The sequence below is a fragment of the Meles meles genome, chromosome 2 (genome assembly GCF_922984935.1).
Source record: "Meles meles chromosome 2, mMelMel3.1 paternal haplotype, whole genome shotgun sequence".
In the NCBI taxonomy this organism is placed as follows: domain Eukaryota; kingdom Metazoa; phylum Chordata; class Mammalia; order Carnivora; family Mustelidae; genus Meles; species Meles meles.
This window is the reverse complement of record NC_060067.1, coordinates 193,753,352-193,773,722: the sequence shown is the minus strand read 5'-3', so window position 1 is coordinate 193,773,722 and position 20,371 is coordinate 193,753,352. Positions and strand designations below refer to the sequence as shown.

The 20,371-nt window shown below is 39.9% G+C and overlaps 1 protein-coding gene and 1 pseudogene across 1 annotated transcript in view; both read left to right on the top strand.

The window, feature by feature from the left end:
• GTF2E2 (general transcription factor IIE subunit 2) overlaps nt 1–19,741 on the top strand; it is a 73,150-nt gene extending 53,409 nt beyond the window's left edge. The window contains exons 7-8 of the mRNA XM_045998089.1: nt 14,069–14,184; nt 15,634–19,741. Coding sequence (XP_045854045.1) covers nt 14,069–14,184; nt 15,634–15,750 — 233 coding nt within the window. The 3' untranslated portion in view covers nt 15,751–19,741. The remainder of the gene's footprint in view (nt 1–14,068; nt 14,185–15,633) is intronic.
• On the top strand, nt 10,695–11,872 carry LOC123932591 (annotated as a pseudogene).
• Nucleotides 19,742–20,371: the final 630 nt, after the last annotated feature.

Genomic DNA, 20,371 nt, shown 5'->3' with positions numbered 1-20,371 from the left:
AAAAAAGTGGATAGTTGGGAACTTCTGGCTTCCACTTAAAATGAAGAAAGCTGGAGAGAGCATTGTTGCACTCTTTCAGCAATAATAATAAATCCTAGACAGCGCAAATTTATAGTTTTCTTGAATCCATCAGAGAGCTGAGGTTGTAGGACAGCCAGCTAACCTGATATCTAAGGAAAGACAGGCGCCTCCAAGAAAAGATGGGATGCAAGTATTTGTTTACCTGGGACAGACAAAATGAACACCACTCAGAAGAATGCAGTTAAACATTTTAATGAACTGCTAAAGGCTTAAATTGGACTAGCAAGAAGATACAGAATCCTTCGGGGCTGAGAACACATGGGAAGTGAATTCATACCTACTTGCAGACTTTCTTCCATAGACTTCCCTGGATAAGGTAGGTACTGTCCTCATTGGGTATCTACAGAAAAGACATGAAGCCCTGTCTGGGTCCTTCTTCCTGCCTCTCTGCTGTGAGACAAAAGCCTCAAATTGCAGTGGAAATGGAACAGTAAGAAACCTTCCACCCCTGGGGAAGGGGCAGGAACATGTGCTTTAGCACAGGGGGATGGGCAGGAACATTGAGAAGGCCACATTCCTGATACCAGGCACATAGTACTTGACTGTGACCAAGGCTTAATCAGAATTTCAGAGAACTCCCACTCCATATGAGGCTAAGAGAAATAGAGTAATTGGTAACAGTGGAATTCTGTGAGCGTTGCAGGAGCTTGGAGGCAGAGAGACCATATGAGATGCAGTTTAAATGGAAGACCTAGAACTGTAGGTTGAGTAGACGCTGAGAAACACTCTCTAGCAAACAAGCCTCTACCCTAAACACAAGGTATGGCTAGAGCAATTTGAAGCCTGTGGTGCATGCAGTACAGGTATCCATAGCAGCAACATATTCTAAACCAAGCTCCTGTTCTGACAACAGAATGACTACATTCACACTGTAAAGGCCTAGCATAAGGAAATACAGGATCATATCCAGACACAAAGACTGTTTATCTCAGTTTCAGCTGTTCTACAGAGGGTATCCTGCTTTTAGTGTGTGTGTGTGTGTGTGTGTGTGTGTGTGTGATAAAGATGAGAAAAGTGATACAGTATTGAGACAAGGGAATTAATAAAATTCTTGAGACACAGGTGCTGGAAACTGTTAGACATGGAATTTAAGATTAACTGATTTATAGGTTAAGGCCTCTGGTAGAAAAGGCAGACAACATGCACAATCAGGTAGGATATTTCAAAGGTAGATAGTGTAAGAAAATCAAATGAAAATTTTTTGTTCTTTTATTTTTAAAGATTTTTATTTATTTGAAAGAGAAGAAAACACAGAGAGGGAAAAGCAGACTCCCTGCTGAGCAGGGAGCCCAATGTGGGGCTTGATCCCAGGACCTTGAGACCATGACCTGAGCTGAAGGCAGATGCTTAACTGAGTGAGCCACCCAGGTGCCTGCAAATGAAAATTTTAGAAGTGAAAAACACAGTAACAGACTAAAAATGCTTTCAATCAGCTCATCAGTATACCTAGTATAACCAAAGGAGGAATCAATAAACTTGAACATAGGCCCATGCAAATTATGTATTTTATAAATTATATAAATTATAAATTATATAAATTATATAAATTATAAATTTATATATAAATATATATAAATATTAAATTATATATATAATTAAATATATATTATAAATATATAAATTATATAAATTATAAATTATATAAATTATATAAAATGCAAAGGGAAAACTGAAAAAGTAGAACATCCATTAGCTATGAGATTATTTCACACGGTCTGAATGTGTAATTCAAACCTCAAGAGAAGAGAATAGGACAGAAGAAATAATGGCCAAAGATTTTGAAAAACTAACAGTAGACACCACACCAAAGATCCCAGGAAGCTCAGAGAGTGAGGCAAGATAATCCCCCAAAGCAAGTGACAAGAAAAGCACCCAGGCGTTTATATTCAAACTGCTGAAAATTGATGATGATGAGAAAATACTGAAGGCAGTTAAAGGGAAAAAGAAGAGCTGCAGACTTGTCATTTGAACTTGTGGAAACCAAAAGACGATGCAGTGACATCTTTCACGGATTGAAAGGGAAAAACTTTTTTTTTTCCCCTTAAAGATTTTATTTCTTTGGCAGAGAGAGAACGCAAAAGCAGAGGGAGAGGGAGAAGCAGGCTCCCCATTGAGCAGGGAACCTGATGCAGGACCTGCTCCTAGGGGACCATGAGATTGTGACCCGAGCTGAAGGTAGATGCTTAACCATCTTAGCCACCCATGTGCCCAAAAGGGAAAAATTTTCAACCTAGAATTCTGTACCCAACAAAACCAATCTTTTTTCTTTTATTAAGGGTTTTCTTTTGTTATTTTATTTATTTGAGAGAGAGAATGGGAGAGTGGGGGGAGGGGCAGAGGAAGAGGGACAAGCAGACTTCCCACTGAGCAGGGAGTTGGAATGCAGGGCTCTCATCCAGGACCCTGAGATCATGACCTGAGCCAAGGCAGACGCTTAACTGACTGAACCACCCAGGCGCCCTAAAACCAATCTTTTAAAAACGAAGGATCTCTTTTCAGGGTAATAGTCTCATGGTATCACAGAAACTGAGATAAGTCATTGTCATAAGACCTGCATTCCTAGATTCACTAAGGAAATTCAGACAAAAGGGATGTGATACTAGATACTAACTTTGACCTATACCGATAAATAGAAGGTTAATAAAAAATTCATGTTTTTCTAATTAAAATATTTTAAAATGTCTATTAAAAATTAAAACTTACAATTTTTTTCTTACTAATTACTTTGAGCTCAAGGGGCACCTGGGTGGTTCAGTCAATTAAGTTTCTGATTCTTGATCTCAACTTAGGTCTTTATCTTAGGGTTGTGAGTTCAAGTCTTGTGTTGGGCTCCATGTATGGAGCCTACTTAAGAAAAAAGAAAGTTGGTTAACCATCTGCCTTCAGCTCAGGTCCTGGGATTGAGTCCTACTTCGGGCTCTCTGCTCAGCGGGGAGTTCTGCTTCTCCCTTTGTGCCCCCTCCCTCTTGTGTTCTCTCTTGCTTTCTCTCTCTGAAATAAAATCTTAGAAAAGAAAAAAACTGATTACAAAGGAAATATTTACAACAAATTTAAAAGTAAAATTTATGACAGCTCAAAGATCAGAGGGAAGGATCGTATTATAACATCTTTTTAAAAATTTTTATTTTTAAAGATTTATTTATTTTAGAATGGATGGGAGTGGGGCAGGGTGGGGAGGGAGAGAATCTCAAGCAGACTACGCACCTGCCGAGCATGGAGCCCAACATGGGCCTCAGTCTCATGACCCTGAGCCAAAATCAAGAATCACATGCTTAACCAACTGAGCCACTGAGGTGCCCCATTATTAAGCATCTTTATATTATATGTGAACTGGTGTAATTCACTTGCACCTAAGCTCTGATTGATTAAACGTGTATTATAAACCCTAGGATGACCACTAAAACCATTGTTTTGAAGAAGTAACTGTAGTTAAAAATACTGTATTATACATTTGAAAGAGAGTAGATCTTAAAAGTTCTTATCATAAGGACAAAAATGGTAATAGTAGGGGCACCTGTGTGGCACGGTCAGTTAAGCATCTGCCTTCACTGTAGGTTATGATCCAAGGGTCCTGGAATTGAGCACCACATTGGGCTCCCTGCTCAGTAGGGAGTCTGCTTCTCCCTCTATGCTCTCCCCCCTCTCTCAAATAAGTAAATAAAATCTTTTAAAAAAAATTGTAATTGTGTGGTGATGAGTGTTATATTACTTTGGTAATTTTGTTATAGATGCATGTATCAAATCATTGTGTTCTGCATCTAAACCTCATTCAGTGTTAAGTGTCAGTTATGTCTGGGGAAAATACTGCCTTTTTGGCTTCAACATTGTCTTTTTTTTTTTTTAATTTTTTAATTTCTTATTTTTTTATAAACATATAATGTAGTTTTATCCCCAGGGGTACAGGTCTGTGAATCGCCAGGTTTACACACTTCACAGCACTCACCATAGCACATACCCTCCCCAATGTCCATAAACCCCCTCCCCCTCTCCCAACCCCCCCCTCCCCTCAGCAACCCTCAGTTTGTTTTGTGAGATTAAGAGTCACTTATGGTTTGTCTCCCTCCCAATCCCATCTTGTTTCATTTATTCTTCTCCTATCCCCCTGACCCCCCATATTGCATCTCCACGTCCTCATATCAGGGAGATCATATGATAGTTGTCTTTCTCCGATTGACTTATTTCACTAAGCATGATACCCTCTAGTTCCATCCATGTCATCGCAAATGGCAAGATTTCATTTCTTTTGATGGCTGCATAGTATTCCATTGTGTATATATACCACATCTTCTTTATCCATTCATTTGTTGATGGACATCTAGGTTCTTTCCATAGTTTGGCTATTGTAGACATTGCTGCTATAAACATTCGGGTTCACGTGCCCCTTCGGATCACTACGTTTGTATCTTTAGGGTAAATACCCAGTAGTGCAATTGCTGGGTCATAGGGTAGTTCTATTTTCACCATTTTTAGGAACCTCCATGCTTTTTTCCAGAGTGGTTGCACCAGCTTGCATTCCCACCAATCGTGTAGGAGGGTTCCCCTTTCTTCGCATCCTCGCCAGCATCTGTCATTTCCTGACTTATTAATTTTAGCCATTCTGACTGGTGTGAGGTGATATCTCATTGTGGTTTTGATTTGTATTTCCCTGATGCCGAGTGATGTGGAGCACTTTTTCATGTGTCTGCTGGCCATCTGGATGTCTTCTTTGCAGAAATGTCTATTCATGTCTTCTGCCCATTTCTTTTTTTTTCTTTTTTTTTTTTTTAAATTTTATTTATTTATTTGAGAGAGAGACAGGGTGAGAGAACATGAGAGGGGAGGTCAGAGGGAGAAGCAGACTCCCCATGGAGCTGGGAGCCCGATGTGGGACTCGATCCCAGCACTCTGGGATCATGACCTGAGCTGAAGGCAGTCGCTCAACCAACTGAGCCAACCAGGCGCCCCTTCTGCCCATTTCTTGATTGGATTGTTTGTTCTTTGGGTGTTGAGTTTGCTAATTTCCTTATAGATTTTGGATACTAGCCCTTTATCTGATATGTCGTTTGCAAATATCTTCTCCCATTCTGTCAGTTGTCTTGTGGTTTTGTTAACTGTTTCCTTTGCTGTGCAGAAGCTTCTGATCTTGATGAAATCCCAATAGTTCATTTTTGCCCTTGCTTCCCTTGCCTTTGCCAGTGTTTCTAGGAAGATGTTGCTGCAGCTGAGGTCGAAGAGGTTGCTGCCTGTGTTCTCCTCAAGGATTTTGATGGATTCCTTTCTCACATTGAGGTCCTTCATCCATTTGGAGTCTATTTTGTGTGTGGTGTAAGGAAGTGGTCCAATTTCATTTTTCTGCATGTGGCTGCCCAATTTTCCCAGCACCATTTATTGAAGAGGCTGTCTTTTTTCCATTGGACATTCTTTCCTGCTTTGTCGAAGATTAGTTGACCGTAGGGTTGAGCGTCTATTTCTGGGCTTTCTATTCTGTTCCATTGATCTATGTGTCTGTTTTTGTGCCAGTACCAGCTGTCTTGATGATGACAGCTTTGTAATAGAGCTTGAAGTCCGGAATTGTGATGCCACCAACTTTGGCTTTCTTTTGCAATATTCCTTTGACTATTCGAGGTCTTTTCTGGTTCCATGTAAATTGTAGGATTATTTGTTCCATTTCTTTGAAAAAAAAAAAAAAAAAGGATGGAATTTTGATAGGGATTGCATTAAATGTGTAGATTGCTTTAGGTAGCATAGACATTTTCACAATATTTGTTCTTCCAATCCAGGAGCATGGCACATTTTTCCATTTCTTTGTGTCTTCCTCAATTTCTTTCATGAGTACTTTATAGTTTTCTGCCTATAGATTCTTAGCCTCTTTGGTTAGGTTTATTCCTAAGTATCTGATAGTTTTGGGTACAATTGTAAATGGGATTGACTCCTTCATTTCTCTTTCTTCTGTCTTGTTGGTGTAGAGAAATGCAACTGATTTCTGTGCATTGATTTTATATCCTGACACTTTACTGAATTCCTCTACAAGTTCTAGCAGTTTTGGAGTGGAGTCTTTTGGGTTTTCCACATATAGTATCATATCGTCTGTGAAGAGTGATAGTTTGATTTCTTCTTTGCCGATTTGGATACCTTTAATTTCTTTTTGTTGTCTGATTGCTGAGGCTAGGATTTCTAGTACTATGTTGAATAGCAGTGGTGATAATGGACATCCCTGCTGTGTTCCTGACCTTAACGGAAAAGCTCTCAGTTTTTCTCCATTGAGAATGATATTTGTGGTGGATTTTTCATAGATGGCTTTGATAATATTGAGGTATGTGCCCTCTATCCCTACACTTTGAAGAGTTTTGATCAGGAAGGGATGCTCTACTTTGTCAAATGCTTTTTTAGCATCTATTGAGAGTATCATATGGTTCTTGTTCTTTCTTTTATTAATGTGTTGTGTCACATTGATTGATTTGCGGATGTTAAACCAACCTTGCAGCCCTGGAATAAATCCCACTTGGTCGTGGTGAATAATCCTTTTAATGTACTGTTGAGTCCTATTGGCTAGTATTTTGGTGAGAATTTTTGCATCTGTGTTCATCAAGGATATTGGTCTGTAGTTCTCTTTTTTGGTGGGATCCTTGTCTGGTTTTGGGATCAAGGTGATGCTGGCCTCATAAAATGAGTTTGGAAGTTTTCCTTCCATTTCTATTTTTTGGAACAGTTTCAGGAGCATAGGAATTAGTTCTTCTTTATTATTTTTTAAAAATATTTTATTTATTTAAATAAACAAATATTATTTATTTATATATATATAATAAGAGAGATTATATATATATATATAATAAGAGAGAGAGGTCACAATTAGGCAGAGAGGCAGGCAGAGAGAGAGGGAGAAACAGGCTCCTCACTGAGCAGAGAGCCTAATGCGGGGCTCGATCCCAGGACCCTGAGATCATGACCTGAGCCGAAGGCAGAGGCTTAAACCGCTGAGCCACCCAGGCGCCCCTAGTTCTTCTTTAAATGTTTGGTAGAATTCCCCTAGGAAGCCGTCTGGCCCTGGGCATTTGTTTGGAGATTTTTGATGACTGTTTCAATCTCCTTAGTGGTTATGGGCCTGTTCAGGTTTTCTATTTCTTCCTGGTTCAGTTGTGGTAGTATATATGTCTCTAGGAATGCATCCATTTCTTCCAGATTGTCAGATTTGTTGGCGTAGAGTTGCTCATAGTATGTTCTTATAATTATCTGTATTTCTTTGGTGTTAGTTGTGATCTCTCCTCTTTCATTCATGATTTTGTTTATTTGGGTCCTTTCTCTTTTCTTTTTGATAAGTCTGGCCAGGGGTTTATCAATCTTATTAATTCTTTCAAAGAACCAGCTCCTAGTTTCGTTGATTTGTTCTATTGTTTTTTTGGTTTCTATTTCATTGATTTCTGCTCTAATCTTTATGATTTCTCTTCTCCTGCTGGGTTTAGGGTTTCTTTCTCCAGTTTCTTTAGGTGTAGGGTTAGGTTTTGTACTTGAGACCTTTCTTGTTTCTTGAGAAAGTCTTGTACCACTATATATTTTCCTCTCAGGACTGCCTTTGTTGCGTCCCACAGATTTTGAACCATTGTGTTTTCATTATCATTTGTTTCCATGAATTTTTTCAATTCTTTTTTAATTTCCTGGTTGACTCATTAATTCTTTAGAAGGATGCTGTTTATTCTCCATGTATTTGGGTTCTTTCCAAATTTCCTCTTGTGATTTAGTTCTAGCTTCAGAGCATTGTGGTCTGAAAATATGCAGGGAATGATCCCAATCTTTTGATACCGGTTGAGACCTGATTTAGGACCCAGGATGTGATCTATTCTGGAGAATGTTCCATGTGCACGAGAGAAGAATGTGTATTCTGTTGCTTTGGGATGAAATGTTCTGACTATATCTGTGATGTCCATCTGGTCCAGTGTGTCATTTAAGGCCTTTATTTCCTTGTTGATCTTTTGCTTGGATGATCTGTCCATTTCAGTGAGGGGAGTGTTTCACAAAGTCCCCTACTATTATTGTATAATTATTGATGTGTTTCTTTGATTTTGTTATTAATTGGTTTATATAGTTGGCTGCTCCCATGTTAGGGGCATAGATATTTAAAATTGTTAAATCTTCTTGTTGGACAGACCCTTTGAGTATGATATAGTGTCCTTCCTCATCTCTTATTATAGTCTTTGGCTTAAATCTAATTGATCTGATGTAAGAATTGCCACCCCAGCTTTCTTCTGATGTCCATTAGCATGGTAAATTATTTTCCACCCCCTCACTTTAAATATGGGGGTGTCTTCGGGTCTAAAATGAGTTTCCTGTAGGCAACATATTGATGGGTTTGTTTTTTTATCCATTCTGATACCCTGTGTCTTTCGATTGGGGCATTTAGCCCATTTACATTCAGGGTAACTAGTGAGAGATATGAATTTAGTGCCATTGTATTGCCTGTAAGGTGACTGTTCCTGTATATTGTCTCTGTTCCTTTCTGATCTACTAATTTTAGGCTCTCTCTTTCCTTAGAGGACCTCTTTCAATATTTCTTGTAGAGCTGGTTTGGTGTCTGCAAATTCTTTCAGTTTTTGTTTGTCCTGGAAGCTTTTTATCTCTCCTTCTATTTTCAATGATAGCCTAGCTGGATAGAGTATTCTTGGCTGCATGTTTTTCTCATTTAGTGCTCTGAATATCATGCCAGCTCTTTCTGGCCTGCCAGGTCTCTGTGGATAAGTCTGCTGCCAATCTAATATTTTTACCATTGTATGTTACAGACTTCTTTTTCCGGGCTGCTTTCAGGAGTTTCTCTTTGTCACTAAGACTTGTAAATTTTACTATTAGGTGACGGGCTGTGGACCTGTTCTTATTGATTTTGAGGGGGGTTCTCTGCATCTCCTGGATTTTGATGCTTGTTCCCTTTGCCATATTAGGGAAATTCTCTCCAAGAATTCTCTCCAGTAGACCTTCTGCTCCCCTCTCTCTTTCTTCTTCTTCTGGAATCCCAATTATTCTAATGTTGTTTCATCTTATGCTGTCACTTATCTCTCGAATTCTCCCCTCATGGTCCAGTAGCTATTTGTCCCTCTTTTGCTCAGATTCTTTATTCTCTGTCATTTGGTCTTCTATATCAGTAATTCTTTCTTCTGCCTCATTTATCCTAACAGTGAGAGCCTCCATTTTTGATTGCACCTCATTAATAGCTTTTTTGATTTCAACTTGGTTAGATTTTAGTTCTTTTATTTCTCCAGAAAGGGCTTTTATATCTCTAGAGAGGGTTTCTCTAATACCTTCCATGCCTTTTTCAAGCCCGGCTAGAACCTTTAGAATTGTCATTCTGAACTCTAGATCTGACATATTACCAATGTCTGTATTGATTAGGTCCCTAGCCTTCGGTACTGCCTCTTGTTCTTTTTTTTGTGGTGAATTTTTCTGCCTTGTCATTTTGTCCAGATAAGAGTATATGAAGGAGCAAGTAAAATACTAAAAGGGTGGCAAAGACCCCAGAAAAATGCGCTTTAACTGAATCAGAAGAGACCCCAAATCTTGGGGGGGGGGGGGGGGGGATAAAAAGAGGTTCAGAAAAAAAAAGAAAAAAATTAAAAAAGAAAACAAAAAATATAAAAAACAAAAAGTATATATATTAGCTAAACTAGTTTAAAAACGTTAAAAAAGAAAAGGGTAAGAATTTAGAAAAATTTAGCAGAAGAAGAAAAAAAAAATTGAAAAAAAAAATTAACCGCAAAACTAAAGAATCATGGGGAGAAAGCCATGAGTTCCGTGCATTGCTTTCTCCTCCTCTGGAATTCAGCTGCTGTCCTAGGTATTGAACCTGCTTTCCTTGATAGATGAACTTCGTCCTGGCTGGATTTTCTGTTGATCTTCTGGGGGAGGGGCCTGTTGTAGTTACTCTCAAGTGTCTTTGCCCAAGGCGGAATTGCACCACCCTTACCGGGATTGGACTAAGTAATCCGCTCTGGTTGGCTTGGGGAGCTTTTGTTCCCTGAACACTTTCCGTAGAGTTCTGGAGGACGGGAATGAAAATGGCGGCCTCCCAGTCTCCGGCCTGGAGGAGCCAAGAGCCTGGGGCCCCACTCCTCAGGGCGCCTCCAGAGAACAGCGCCCAATGACTCCCGCATCCCCGGCTTCCAGCCGCGCTCTGAGCTCACCCAGCCTGCGACTGGTTCAAGGTAACCCCGAGCTGAGAGCTCAGTCCTCGGCTGTCTCTGTAGCTGGCTTCCCCGTTCTAATACCTGCGAGCTCTGCGACACTCCAACACCCCCGATCCTTCTGTGACCCTGCGGGACCTGGGGCCACGCTGACCCCGCGTGGACTTCACCCTGGTTTAGCCTCTGGAGCAATGTCCCTCAGTGGAACAGACTTTCAAAAGTCCTGATTTTGTGCTCGGTTGTTCTGCTACTTGCCGGGAGCTGGCCCCTCTCCCCCGCGGTCTATCTTCCCGTCGTTTTGGATTCACTTCTCCGCCAGTCCTACCTTTCAGAAAGTGGTCGATTTTCTGTTTCTAGAATCTCTGTTCTTCTTCTCTTCGCTCTCCCGTTGGATTTGTAGGTGTTTGCAATGTTTAGATAAGCTATCGAGCTGATCTCCTGCTACCTGATGTAGTCTTAGCCTGCTGCTTCTCCACCATCTTGACTCCTCTCCTCTTCAACATTGTCTTATGGGTGCTGGGAGCCCTGTACGTGGCCACTTGCCTCTGGAACTGGGGTGAGAAGGGTGTTCTTTCCAACATCTCAGCGCCGACGGATCTGGGACGCCTTGACCTTGTGTGGCTGTTTGTAGTGGTTGGAAGTGTGTTGGTGCTGGGCTTTGGTGGTGGCATTGGGACTCTCTGGGAGAACACCTTCCTGCTCCTTGTTTTTCCATGTTTCTCAGCTACATTTTCTTCCTGGAGCTGGCATCAGGGATCCTAGTTTTTGTATGGGATTCGTGAGCAGCTCGCTTTATTCCATCAGTAACAATGGCAAGAATCTCTTTGCTCGGGAATATTGGTTTTGCCGTAGAGCCCGAGGGCCTGATGGCACCTTCATCTGTATTTCAGCTGCACTAACTTGAACCTGAACCAGGAGCGCTGACAGGCCCCCTTCTCCTGGTACATCAGGGACCCAGCAGAAGATGTCCTTGGTGTACGGCTACAATAGCCAGCTCACGCTGGAGCTGGAGCGGCAGCACTCTCTCCATACTAAAGGCCAGTCCATACAAAGGCCAGTTTGAGAAGTGGCTGCAAGACAGCCTTACTGTTGTTACTGGGGTCTTTGTGGGCATCGCCCTCCTTCAGATCTGGTATCTGCCTGGCCCAGAACCTTGTGAATGCCATCAGGGTAGTGAAGGCCAGCCAGTGAGGCTGCCACACTGGTATACAGGGAGCCCCCATTCCGATTCCTGCTGGGTCGTGGGCTCCCAAGGGGATTGGGAAAGGTACAGCTGAGAGGGTGCGGGCCAGATGGGGTGGGAGGGGTCTGCCATATCCCTACCCAGACTGGGACACATTTCTTTGTGCATGGCTGTGTGAGGCAGGCTTGGGGCCTGCTGTTGCCTGGAACACAGCTTCATGAAGCAGCTGCAGAGCTGTCTTCTCTACTAGCTGTGACCTTGACCCTGCCCAGAGCCCACTTCAGGCTCACTGCCTTAGACTCTAAAATGGGCCCAAGAATTTTCTCTCCCTTGCTTGCCTCTCCAGGTCAAACATGTTGATGGTTAGAAACTACTCAAATAAACAAAACCTTAACCTTGGCCCCCCCCACCAAGATAGTGTGTGTGTGTGTGTGTGTGTGTGGCTCCGTGTTCAGCAGGGACTCTGCTTCTCTCCCTTTTCTTCTCCCTCTGTCCCATCCTCTCCCCAACCCCACCCACTCATGCTTTGATGTGTGTGTGCATGCTCTCTAAAATGAAAAGAAAATTTATAGAATTTTAGTTTTTTCTATTTTACATAAATGAGATGACCCTGTATCTGTTAGCCAATCCTTTCTCTTAAGGATTTTATACTGCTTTCCTTAGAAGGGTTAGCATCCAGAAATAAAAGATGATAGAGTTATATGGTGATAACTATAACAGGTTTAGTTTTTTTTCTTTGTGGGAGACACATACATTAACTCTAATGTCTATAGCTCTGTGAGGCAGGTATTATTATCCCTGTTTTGCAGTTCAGGAAACTGAGGCAGAGGGGTAAGTGACTTGCCCCATGTTACATAGTAAATGGAGTGCCTGGATTCACACCTAGGCCATCTGGTTCCCAGGCTGTACTGTATGAGTCTGCTAATTTTGCATTTCACAGGAAGGATCTGGGCATAGCCAAAATGTGAATGAGTTATTTAGGAATTTAAGAAAAACCTCTTTAATGAGTTTGTTTATTTCCCTTTCTTCTCTGGCATACTTTGTTAAACAGCTTTCATTGTTAGCTTAAGCGGGACAGGTATCTCGTCAATTCAGAGGATCCAATCCAAATTTGTAAATTCTACAAATTCAAATTTGTTAATTTGAGAATTTGTAAATTTTCTTTTCTGTTACAAGATTTCTAAAGCTGTTCCTATTTTATTTACTTTTATAATTTATAAAGAGCATGCCTGACTTTCATGATACTTAGATCTGCCAGAATATATCCATCTGCCTTTAAATTTGATATCCCCTCATTTGCTATTTTCAGAAAACAAACATCGAACTGACAGAACATAGAGCATCTAGGTCTTGGTTTCTAGATAACCTTCTCCAATATAAGCAGTCAGGACTCCTTGATGAAAATGGTTGATTCTAAGTTTGGGGAACTAATAAGATGAGCTTGGAACATCTTTTGGTACCAGAAAATAAGTGCTCAACAAAACAAAAAATAAAAAGGAAAGCAGTAAAAAAGATACAGCAACAATCTGAAGGGGCTCTCAATGACCAAAGCCAGGATGTTTGAGTAGTAATGATAGTAGTCAATTGTAATCTGTAAAATAAGTATTCACGAGTCTATAGTATAGCCAGGATGTTTGAGTAATAATGATAGTAGTCGATTGTAATCTGTAAAATAAGTATTCATGAGTCTATAGTATATCAAATAAATAGCTGAATAAATGGAGAATGAATAGTCCTTCCTTACAGTAGAATTCTAATTTATGCATCTGGAAGGAGTGATGGAAATAATTTGCCATTAGGCAAACCCACGAATAATAATTATAGGCAGGAGCTGTCAGTGGATGCTAAAGTTAGCAACAAGTGTGATGAGAAATGGAGTATTTGCTTAGTCTCAGTAGATTTCCCTGTAAGGTCCTAATTAGTTACAGAGGGAAAAATAATAGATTCGTGGTGGAGAAATCCAACAGATACCAGCTTAACCAGCAGTCAGTTTATCAGCCTCAATAATAAGACATTGACATCATGTACCCTTTGCACCGAGAAAGGCGCAACGTCATTTCTGTGATATTCTTGCCAAAAATGTATAACCTCAATTTAATCATGAAGAAATACTGGACAACCCCAAATTGCAGACCATTCTGTAAAATAACTGACCCAAACTCTATAAGAGTCTTGATGACCTCTTAGTCCTCCATCTCCAGGTTTTCTGGTTTCAAAAGTCTTCTTGTTAATAAACTCTTACAGCTTCTTATATCCCCATATAAAATTTTGGTTCCCTGCCTCCCTTCATGTTTCTTTTTACTGATGGTTATCATATTTATAATAAAATCATTGTAGAATGAGTTCAGAGAGTGTACAGGAATTTTGAACTATTTCACAGGAGAGAACTGCTTCTCAGACTAAAAGGAGACTGTCAGCAGCAGGGAGTTCTCACAGCGAGGCCCTTCATTATGGGACTCAGAATAGAACACCGCTGTTCCCAGCCCCTTCTGCTGCTCATGGTCCAGCATTTGAGTGTTCTTGTCTTACTTCCTTTGATTTTATCACGAAGTCTTAGATGTGCTACTTTAGACCAGAGGAGTTAATAGCAAGGCCTGGATTTTCTATCCAATGCTATAGCTTGTAAACATCTGTTGTAAAATCCCTACTATCTTGTGGGCAGAGTTTCAGAAGCTCTGGAGGAGCGTCACGGTGGATTCAATGGATGAGGAGAAAATTGAAGAATATCTGAAGCGACAGGGTATTTCTTCCATGCAGGAATCCGGACCAAAGAAAGTGGTATGTAGTCTCTTGAGGAAACAAAAAAAGTAATCTCTGTTCTTTGAACTGTGAGCCTGCTTCCTGTTCTCTCTGAAGAATGGGTAGTCAGTTCTCTCTTCCAGTTTTTTCTCGGTGTTGTAATTAGTGATCTTGGTCAGATGCAAACCAGATCATGCTTGATTTATTGGGCGCCAGTGGATCTCTGCCCCCAGGTGCTGTGACCCAGGCATGTGAGAGCTTTCCTCATTATCCCTTCCCCGGCTGTCCTACTAGTAGGGATTACGCTTAAGGTCAAGTCATACCGAGCATTTTCTTCTTTTTTTTTTTTTTAAGATTTTATTTATTACTTACTTGACAGACACAGATCACAAGTAGACAGAGAAGCTGGTCGAGAGAGAGGGGGAAGTAGACTCCCTGCTGAGCAGAGAGCCCGATGTGGGACTTGATCCCAGGATGCTGGGATCATGACCTGAGCTGAAGGCAGAGGCTTTGACCCACTGAGCCACCCAGGAGCCCCCATACCGAACATTTTCTAGTGCCCACATGTTGCCCTCCCAGTTTCTCAAAGGAGCTTGCTTTGTCATCTTGACCTTTAAGACCTCAATTGTGCCTCCTTCCTCCTTGTTCCATGAGCCCCTGTGGTCTTGGTGCCTGACTCCGCCGTAGCCCTGATCACATTGTTGTCCTTGTTGACTTTCAGATTCCTTAGGAACCAGATACTATATAGGCCCAAAGCCCGATCAAAGGAGGGATTTGTAATGGAATGGTGACTTGTGAATTGCCTTATACCAGCTTAATCAGTTTCTGTTGTCCAAGGACAAACCCAGTTTGGGGAATAATTCACCAACACCCTAACTGTAACTGCTTTGCCCCTTGCCTTTTCCCTTGTCTACCATCAGATTTGTAGCTTGCCTTTTTTATGATTTTGTGTGTGTGCGTTTTATTCAGTGAATTTTTAGCATCCCTAAAAGGTAAGAATTTTTCTCCATGAATTAGTGTAATGGCGGCACTTTATGAGCTATTTTTTCCTATCATTGCTTAGTTTATTGATTTTTTAATTCATGTGATTTTAAATTTCAAGGACACAGAAAACAAAGGAGAATAATACTTAAATCTTTGTGTGCATAGCCAATTGCCAAGTTGCTGTATCTCTGTGTTTTGCCATATTTACTTCAGATCTTTTTTAAAACCTAAAGATAGAAATGAAAAAGAGCTTTATTACCTCTCTTTTTGATCTGCTTAGTGTTGAGATAGTTCTGGGGGCTTTCTGTGCCAGCCCTGTTATGCCGGGGAAGGTGTGCACGTCACTGTGACTCTAGCGCTCATCTGTGGTCGGGAGCTGTGGTTGGGTGTTGGCATAGGAAGCTGGGCCCACTGAGCAGGAAGAAAGGTTTCCACACATCATTTGTAAATCCTTGCTATTCTGCCTTTCTGAGTAGCTGTTTCTGTTTTTACCTTTTCTTGTAGGCTCCTATTCAGAGAAGGAAAAAGCCAGCTTCACAGAAAAAGCGACGGTTTAAGACCCACAACGAACATCTGGCTGGAGTGTTGAAGGACTACTCTGACATTGCTCCTGGCAAATAGTGAACAGTTTGTTCATGAGCAAAGAGTTAACAAAGTCAAGATCTTTCTTGTTGCTGGGCTCTGAAGACTGTCTTCCCATTCTACTACTTAGGGCTGAGGAGAGGAGCAGTTCAGTTTACAGAACAAGAGCAAATTACCAAACTCAAAGCTTACTTTAATTGAATGGGCTAATGAGATATGTGATATTCCCTGTTAACCTTCTGTTACTTCTGGGGGAAAGGCGCTTAGCATGACGTGCAAGTGTCTTTGCTACTTATCTCTATTTCTAAGTGGTTCTTGGTTCCTTTTCTCTTCCTTTATTACTTTAAAACAAGTTTGCAGATAAATAGTCTTGAATGCAATATTTGTTTATTCCAAAAGAGCATATTTATAATAAAATCATTGTAGAAGGAACTCTAAGATGTTAGTGAGTTCACTTTGTTTCTTTCTGTCCTTGGCAATGGCAGACGGCAGCTCCGGTCTTTAACTCCCACAGGATGCATGTTTAGGATGTTGTTGAAGACTGTGATTTGTGCTGTGGTGCTGAGCATATGGATCCCACAGTTGGAACACAACATGTGCCCCTTGTTAGCAAATGTGACAGTAAAGATACACTACATGTAATTTTTAATGTTTTTTTAAAAGCATAAATCAGTATTGAGCTGCTTGGATTTTGCAAGTCATGGGCTCATGCCATCTCCAACAAAGATGGGTAAGAGTTTTCTTGCCAACCTGAACGTCATCTTTACCCTGTCCCAATCCTCATGGGATTTGACCCTGAATTTTTTCTGGGGGAGACTCCCTCTGTCTTTCCATCACTGGGTGAGCTCAGGAGAGCCATTATCAAAGATGTGGGTTCTTAGCAGTCATGGTGATATATAGGAAGGAAGTCTGTGTGGTTATTCTAGCCTTCGATGGCAGACTACCTGTTTTCCTTACCTCTGCTTGTTACTTGGTATGGTGGTCCTTTGGGTTGGTTGTTATAGTCTCATATTGTAAACTGAGATTGCAGAGGATTTTAAAAATAAGGTTCAGTGTTCTCAAGAAAGGTGTGATGGTAACCCAGAGCAGTTAGTACTTTGTGCAGATGATGAGCTCTTTTGCTGCTTTAGTTCTTTTTATCCTTCTGATTTGGTTCTCATCCATTTACATGATCCTGTTTTCCTTTGCTCTTGTCGGGTTATTGAGAACACTGGGAAACTCATGGGTCTTTGTTACCAGGGTTTGTTTTTTGTTTGTTTAGTCAATAAGGAGGAACTTTTAATGTCTTATAACAGAAAACTAGTTTTCTTGTAAAAATTCTGAAGGTAGCTTATCTCCAAGCGTGCCTACTTTTGGTGGTCTATACATCTTTCTGTTTTATTTTTCAGTAATATTGAGGTATGTTGACATACCACAGTTTAAGGTGTGTGTACAGCGTAATTTGACTTACATATGTTAGGAAATGATATCTGCAGTAAGTTTAGTTAACACCCGTCATCTCCTATAGGTCCAAAAAAATAGAAAAAAACATTTTTTTCCATGTGAACTCATAAAATTTACTCTTGATATATGCCACAGAGGAGGGTTAACTGTCCATCCCTCTGTACGTCCCATCCCTGTCCCTGTCCTTACTTACCTTGGAACTGAAATCTGTACCATTTGGCCACCTCCACCCAATTTCCCCTGCCCCACCCCTGCCTCTGGTAACCACAAACACATTTCTGCTATGAGTTCTTATATTTTTGGTTTCACATATAAGTGAGATCAAATAGTCTTTTCCTTTGTCATATTTCACTTAGTGTAATGCCCTCAAGGTCAGTCCATGTTGTTTGAAATGGCAGATTTCATCCTTATTACAGCTGAAGTATTCCATTATAGAGTAATAGTCTATTCCGTCCACATCTTTATCCACTCATCTGCCAATAGACGCTTAGCTTGTTTCCATGGGGGTACAGATAGCTCTGACACACACTGTTTTCATTTACTTCAGATATATTCCCAGAAGTGGGATGGCTAGATCACTTGGTAATTCTGTTTTTAATTTTTTTGAGGAAACTCTGTATTTTCTATAGTGGCTGTACCAGTTTGTAATCCCACCATCAATGCACAAGGGTTCCATTTTCTCCACATCCTTGCCTGCATTTGTTACTTCTTTTTGATGCTAACCATTCTAATAGTATCAGAATACCTCATTGTGATTTTAATTTGCATTCCCCTAACGATTAGTGATGTCGAACGTTTTTTTCACATGCCTGTTGGCCATTTGTATATTTTCTTTAGAAAAATGTCTATTTCAGGTCTTCTGCCCAGTTTTTAGTTGGATTTCTTTCTTTTCTTTTCTTTTTTTTTTTTTTTTTGCTATTGTAGGAATTTTTATATTATTGAATGTTAACCTCTTAGTAGATATATGGTTTGCAAACATTTTTTTTTCCCAATTCATATGCTGCTTTTTCATTTCGTTGATTATTTCTTTGCTGTGCAGAAGCTTTTTAGTTTTATATAGTGCCACTTGTTTATTTTTTATTTTGTTGCTTGTGCTTTAGGTGTGATATCTGAAAAATCATTGCTAAGACCCATGTCAAGGAGCTTTTTTCCCATGTTTTTTTTTCCTAGGACTTAAATGGTTTCTACTCTTATATTTAAGTCTTTAATCCATTTTGAATTAATTTCTGGGGGTGGCATAAGATAGAAGTCTAGTTTCATTCTTTTATGTATGCATACCCAGTTTTTCCAGCACTATTTATTGAAGTGACTCTTTTCTTTATTGAGAGTTCTTGGCTCTCTTATCAGATATTTGTTGATAATATTTGATACTGTTTCAATTACTACAGCATTATAATATAGCTTGAAATCTGGAAGTGTGATGCCTCCCATTTTGTTCTTTCTCAGGATTGCTCTGGCTGTTGGGTCTTTTGTGGTTCCTTATAGATTTTAAGAGTGTTTTTTTTCTACTGTCGTAGAAAATGACATTGGAATCTTGATAAGGATTTCATCGAATCTGTATATTGCTTGGATAGTATGAACATTTTAACGTTTATTCTTCCAGCCATGAACACAGGATACTTTCACATTATTTATCTTGATTTCTTTCATCAGTGTCTTACAGTTTTCAGCCTAGAGCTCTTTTACCCCCTTGGTTAACTTTATTCCTAAGTACTTTATGTTGTTTTTGATGCTTTTGAAAATGGGATTTTCTTATTTCTTTTTCAGATGATTTGTTGTTAGTTTGTAGGAAGGTTGCTGATTTTTGCATGTTAATTTTGTTTTTCTGCCAACTTTATTGAATTTGTTTATTAGATCCAGCAGTTTTTTGGTGAAGTCTTTAGGATTTTCTTTCTATAAAATCATGTCATCTGCAAGTAGGGACAATTTTACTTCCTTTCTGGTTCTGATGCTTCTTATTTATTTTTCTTTCTTGATTGCTGTGGCTAGCACTTCCAGTACTGTGTCAAATAGGATTGGTAAGATTGGGCACCTTTTTCTTATTCCTGATCTTCAAGGCAAAGCTTTTAACCTTCTACCCTTAAGTATGACGTTAGCTGTGGGCTTGTCAATATATGGCCTTTACTATGTTGAGGTATGTTCCTTCTGTATCTGATTTGTTGAGTTTTTATCATAAATAGATGTTGAATTTTGTTGTAAATGCATTTTCTGTATCTATTGAGATAATGATTTTTCTTTCATTTTATTAATGTCATGTATCACGCTGATTTGTATATATTAAACCGTCCTTGCATTCTAAGGAAAATCCCACTTGATCCTTCTGAAACATCTTTATAATGTGTTGCCAAATTTGGTTTGCCAGTATTTTACTGAGAATTTTTGCATCTGTGTTCATGAGGGATATTGACCTCTATTTTTTTTCTAGTGATGTCCTTTTTTGGCTTTGGTACCATTGTAATGCTAGTCTTATAAGATGAATTTGGGAGTGTTTTCTCCTCTTTGAGTTTTTGGAAAATTTTGAGAAGGATTAGCATTAATTCTTGAAATGCTTGGTAAAATGCATCTTTGAAGACATCTGGTCTTGGGCTTTTCTTTGTTGGGGGATTTTTTTTTTTTTTTTTAAGATTTTATTTATTTATTTGACAGATCACAAGTAGGCAGAGAGGCAGGCAGAGAGAGGGGGGGAAGCAGGCCCCCTGCTGAGCAGAGAGCCCGATGCGGGACTCGATCCCAGGACCCTGAGATCATGACCTGAGCCGAAGGCAGCGGCTTAACCCACTGAGCCACCCAGGCGCCCTGTTGGGGGATTTTTGATTGCTGATTCAGTTTCCAACTAGTAATTGGTCTCTTTGGATTTTCTACTTACTCTCGATTCAGACATAGTAGGTTGTATTTTATAATAAAATTTCCCATTTCAGGAAGCCTGGCTGTTTCAGTAGAGCACAAAACTCTTGATACTAGTGTCCTAACTTAAGCCCCATGTTGAGCATAGAGCTTATTTAGAAAAAAGAAAACAAAACAAGTTTTTTTCTATTTCTTCTAGGTTGTCTAGTTTGGTGTATAGTTGTTCATAGTAGCCTCTTAGGATACTTTGTACTCCCATGATATCAGTTGTAATGTTTTGTTTTTCATTTATAATTTTGTTGACTTGGAATCTTTTTCTTGGTTAGTCTACCTAAATGTTTGTCAATTTTATCTTTTCAAAGAACCATCTCCT